The 5,682-nt window shown below is 40.3% G+C and overlaps 1 protein-coding gene across 1 annotated transcript; it reads left to right on the top strand.

Moving 5' to 3' along the window:
- The first annotated feature begins 1,364 nt into the window (after positions 1-1,364).
- On the top strand, positions 1,365-5,099 carry naxe (NAD(P)HX epimerase). The gene is made up of 7 exons (XM_023975502.2): positions 1,365-1,504; positions 2,006-2,192; positions 2,278-2,386; positions 2,674-2,784; positions 3,054-3,164; positions 3,376-3,523; positions 4,411-5,099. The coding sequence occupies exons 2-7, from the start codon at positions 2,023-2,025 to the stop codon at positions 4,611-4,613; spliced, it is 852 nt and encodes a 283-aa protein (XP_023831270.1). The 5' UTR covers positions 1,365-1,504; positions 2,006-2,022; the 3' UTR covers positions 4,614-5,099.
- Positions 5,100-5,682: the final 583 nt, after the last annotated feature.

The following is a 5,682-nucleotide window of genomic DNA, read 5'->3' as shown; positions in this document are numbered from 1 at the left end:
AGACTGTAAAACATTCCTCATGAAGCTGGTTGGGAGAATGCCAAGAGTGTGAAAAGCTGTCATCAAGTTTGTCCAAACTTTTGACTGGTACTGTATATTTCTTAATTCCATTATTTTACTTTAGATTTTTGTGTATTGTTGGGAATTGTTAGATACTGCTGCACTGTTGGAGCTAGGAACACAAGCATTTCGCTACACCCACAATAACATCTGCTAAATATGTGTATGTGACGAATATAATTTGATTTGTACCTGGATGACTGGATACACTGTGTTTTATATGTGCTTCTGCCTCCACAGAGTCATAATGTTTGTCTCAGTTAAAATATTATCTGTTCTTTTCATTCATAGGGAAAAAAAGAAATAATCAAATAATCAAAATTAATATGGAAAATAGCTACAAGGACATAAGGTGGTCATATAAAAGGAAAATTCTGACACATGGTTTCTTCTATTATGTGTTTTTATTTTAATAATTTAGAATTACATGTACAATAATTGCTACAAAAAATGAGGGTTTATGCCTTTCCACTTGCATCTGAAAATACATATTCACATAATTATTCGCTTTTACATAAATATCCTTGGTAATTAGTTGATTATTTGAATCAGCTGTGTAGTGCTAGGGCAAAAACCAAAAGTTCTTGCCCATGGGGTCCCGAGGATCGAGTTTGGGAAACCCTGCTTAAGGTGTTTTAGATGCCAAGCTTATGGTCATCTTGCATCACAGTGTAGGAGGGAGATTCCAAGATGTGAGCAGTGTGCAGGTGAGCATGGGGCAAAGGAATGTGTGGTATCGGTGGGAAAAAAAGTGTGTGTATCAATTGTGGGCGTGCCCATGTTTTTGGGGATCAGAAGTGCCTGGTGCAAGAGAGACAGGTTGAGGTTGAAAGGGTCAGAGTAGAACAGAAGGTGTTATATGCTGAGGTAGTGAAGAGATTAGAGGATAATGGGTCAAGGGTGAGTATTAGGCGTAGGCTTCCTAGTTATAAACTGTACCGCAGAAATGGAATGTAAATCCCAGAAAATAGATGTTGTGGTGGCTGCTGCTAAGAGGCACATGGGTGTAAAAGGGTTTTACTGCAGAAGAGTTACAAGATCTGTTGAACGAAAGAGTCTCGTCCTCTCAGGCCATCAGCCTGGTGTCGGATCAGTTAAAGTAGGGTGATGAAATAGTGGTATATAGGTGTAGGGTTAGTGGTGCCATTTTTTCCTTTCCTCCTTCCTTTTTATTTTTGTATCACAAAATATAACGTGATTGAGAACACATTACTGCACAGTAGGTGGCGGCATGCACAAACAAATGTGCGAACGCGATGATCCCAAAAGAAGAAGAAGAAACGGTTTCCGTTTATACAGGAAGTAAATGCCAAGCAATTCGCGTAACAAACTGCACCAGACACACGGTTTTAAAGGCGATTTAAATTGTGTCATTTGATTCGTAAATTGTGCAATTGAATATTTGAAGATTAACAACCTTTTAATCTAGAAGATTGTGCATTTGGTGAGTCTTACTAATCATCTTTCAAATCACTTTGGATGTGAGCAAGTCAAACTAGTAGGCAAGTTGGAGGTTTTCAGTGTTGTGCTTGCTTGGTATTAGGCATAGTTCTGTTTAAACTGTTATTTAGATGTTTTACTGCAGAGCTCTTTCTTGGTTCTACTGTAAGTCGCTCTGGATAAGAGCGTCTGCTAAATGACTAAAATGTAAATGTAAATGTAATTTAAGTTATTTATATATTTTGAGAAAACCATAGCTTAAAGCACATACATGCACAAAGCACAATAACATAAGCCAGGCCCCCGATCTGTTTGTGCTCCTGCCAACTCCATTGTCAAATCAAACATTTTTGGATGACAATTCCATAAGGAGTTGGCAAGGGCGCAGAAACGGACTGGCACCCAGGCAATAACAATAACACCTGTTTACTCACCTGTCATCTTCCGTGTCCATTACATTCAAACATGGGTCTCTCATTGAATGTGAATATGTTCCCTCTTCCAGGTGTTTGAACCAACTGGATGTTGAGGCTGCGGGCTCTGTTTAGGATTGGGTTCCTTGTGACATTAAGGGCAACCACAGTCCTCTCCCACAGGAGGGCATGTCCATTGGTCAGTCTGACAAATAGTCTATATAAGGAGTGCTTCAGTGGACAAGCATCCACCATGGCCCAGTCCATAAAATACCTTGGGTAAAGAATAAGGATGATTGTGTGTCTGTCAGGTCTGTGTGTATGCATGCCTGCATGTGTGTGATATATTTATCTGTATCCTCAGGCAGGAGGAGGCTCAGCAAATTGACGAGGAGTTGTTCTCAGAGTATGGCTTCAGTGTGGACCAGCTGATGGAGCTGGCTGGGCTCAGCTGTGCTACAGCAATCACCAGGGTGAGMCTCGGCATTTCCCCTAGGAGTGTCTCTTACAATGACTGGTACTGCCCAAGGTGCTGTGAGATGGTGAATGCCACAGCTGTGCGCTGTTCAGCATTGGAAAATCTCAGAAGCACAAGTTTAACTCAATTTAGACTCTGCATAGTGTAGATTAGACATTTCACAATTGGGAGTCATGAGGGCCCTACTTTAGGCTGGTTGAAGTGGTTTTAAGGTTGACATGTGCTTTAAGTGTTGCTTTTAGGCTACCTTTTTATTCACCTGTTGCTTGTCTTCTGTTCCAGGCCTACCCCACCAGCTCTCTGGTCATAGCCAGACCCTCTTTGCTTGTGATTTGTGGCCCAGGTAACAATGGAGGAGATGGCCTGGTCTGTGCCAGACATCTCAAACTCTTTGTGAGTGTTTCATCCTTCTCATCTGATATGTTTCCAAATATCAAGGCATGCAGTAGATATTAGAGAATTGGTTCTTGTTATAATTAACACGTTTTTCTTAAAGGCATCTATTGCTTTTGGAATCAATGCTGTGTTGTGCTTTTTCTGTAATAGTAAGTGACTTTTAAATTGGCATCAAATAGGCTTATATAACCTATTAGTATGCATTGCTAAGTAACATGCCTATAATCTGTGATTCTTTGTGTTTGATGCTTTGTCTGTGACTACAGGGTTATGCACCCACCATACTGTACCCAAAGAGGCCAAACAAACTGTTGTTCCAGGGTCTGACCACTCAGTGTGAGAAGATGGACATCCCTTTCCTAACTGAAATGCCTGAGGTACTAGTGAACTGTGGCTCCTGTGTTAACCTCAGAACAAAGTCTATTTGGTTGTTAGGTGTGTGTCCTGACTCCTCTGCTACCTCACATAAGTTTATCTGTGAGTGTCAGTGTTGATGTACAAAAGGTTGTTGATGTATTTATCTAGGAGTGTGTATGTGATGCTGTGCAGTTGTGTTAATTCTGACAGTGACAGAGATGATCCTCTTAGGCAATGGTGGTCGACGAGGCTTACAACCTGGTGATAGACGCCATCTTTGGCTTCAGCTTCAAAGGTGCAGTGCGGGAGCCTTTTGGCTCCATCCTGGACGTGCTGAAGAAGACCACTGTACCCATAGTTAGTATTGACATCCCCTCAGGTGGGTGGGCCCTTAACTCACTTCAAACTAGAATCTAGAGGGCAGGTATAGATGTTTTTCACTGATTAGCTAGTTGAGTAAAAATATCCAGTCTCTACTATATCTCAATCACAAGGTAATAATTGATTTTATATAGGAGAATCTCAAAGTTGGTTTAGAAACAAAATAAAGCAATTTAGCAAAATCTGGCAGTATTTGGGTGATGGTCTTCAAAGTCTTTAGATGATAGGCAGTACAGAAAGGTAGTGTCTTAGGAAGAGGGAGCATAGATGGTACAGAGACCTTCAGACAGACAGGCCACRGAGCTCCACAATGGGCACTTAGTCGTCTTGGATAGTCGCAGCTCCTCCTCCATAGGTAGGCTGGATCATCCACTACTGAAATGTAGCACCCACCTGGGTGATGCTTTGGCAACTGTAAAAGTGGCAGTAAGACCCCCCAACCCTCAGCAGTGGTCCAGAAAAGCAACAAACGGAGTGAGCCTCTGCATCCCCTCACACCGCAGTCCACTTCCCTCTAGGAACTGGGGCAGGGGGCTAAATAGCTAATACTGTTGATCTGGTGTTGCTGCACTAGTCAAATCATATTAGCAAGCTAGCTAGCCAAGCCAAATATAAACTGACTTGCCATAATCAGTCCTGCATTTCTGTGGGTCACCACCAGATATTTCAATTGATTTATTAACACGTTATCAAAAACAAAAAAAAGCTTATAAGAAAATGCCTTGATTTAAAAACCACATTTTGGGCAGTCTTGTTCAGAAACCATCAGGAACGTTATTTGTTGAATCCAGAGGTTCAATATAGTGTGCCTTAAGTCTATWAGTTCGGCCAAAATGTTTCTATTGGGATGGAGATATTCTCCCATACTGTACATGTCCTCTTCAGGTTGGGATGTGGAGCAGGGCAGCACAGATGGACTCCAGCCAGACATGCTAATCTCCCTGACTGCCCCTAAGAAGTCAGCAAAACACTTCTGTGGACGCTACCACTATCTGGGGGGACGTTTTGTGCCTCCTGCCATGGAGAAGAAGTACCAGCTCAACCTTCCTCCGTACCCCAATACTGACTGTGTGTACCAGCTGCAGTAGTGCCAACCAGTAATATATATATGTATGTGTATATACACATGTAAAGAAAGAAAGAAGATTGGTGGGTAAATGCTGTTCGCAGTGAGTAAAGTAATGCTCCCATGTATGTGCATTTACCCTCCGCTACACCACTGGTGTCAGCTGTATAGGCGAAAGGCTGTGTAAGTACACTTGGGGTTTGAGAGGTTATCAACGTCAGTGGATCCAATGTCAGGAATTGGATGAGATTTTTTATGTACTGTTTGCACAAAAGGTTATCTAAATTAATGGGTCTTTTGCAGTTGCAGTTTGATTGAAATGTTTTGGCATTCTTCTAAGAGTTTGGATGGACAGCTATAATTGCAGTCTGTTATTTAAATATAAAAAATGTTAAGTTTGATATTATAAATGGTCAATCTTAAATTATTATTTTTTTGTCATTATTATCACTTAACATTGTACATTGTAGGTATATGTCTTAATAAAATGTACATCTAGCAAGACCAATCGAACTGAGAAGACAGTTTATCATAGTCGATCACATTCTATTATAAATACCTTTTGAAGTTTAGTATATTTCATGATTGTGCATAATTTATAAGACATACAACAGGGGGAGTGGATGGATGKWTTGATTGATTATATTTTTTAATCGCATTGGTGTGATTTTCAGTTATGRGGTGAATTTTAACTCTTAAACTGATAACACTTGTAATACCCCCTATCTTATGTTCAAAACATTTTATTGTGCATTAATTTGGGTTTCACACATTTCATCCATGAGTCATTCATGCAAAATCTATGTTTTCTGTGAATTACTATGACAACATTTAGTTTAGTCACCAATACATCAGATAATGCTAACTATTTATTTATGCAATTTTAACAACTAAAAAATACAAGATTCAAATGTTAAAACTGTTCTTTTTGAAGTGCTGAATATAACAAATAGTAGATGGTTTCATTATTCTTATACAATGCATACAGTACCAGTCATCTTGAATTCCAGGTGAAGCTGGTTGAGAGAATGCTGTTAAGGAGCCTTTTGGACCTAGACTTGGTGCTCCGGTACCGCTTGCCGTGCAGTAGC

Source organism: Salvelinus sp. IW2-2015, linkage group LG30 (assembly GCF_002910315.2).
Source record: "Salvelinus sp. IW2-2015 linkage group LG30, ASM291031v2, whole genome shotgun sequence".
In the NCBI taxonomy this organism is placed as follows: Eukaryota; Metazoa; Chordata; class Actinopteri; order Salmoniformes; family Salmonidae; genus Salvelinus; species Salvelinus sp. IW2-2015.
The sequence above is the reverse complement of the archived record's forward strand: the minus strand, read 5'-3'. Positions and strand labels throughout refer to the sequence as shown.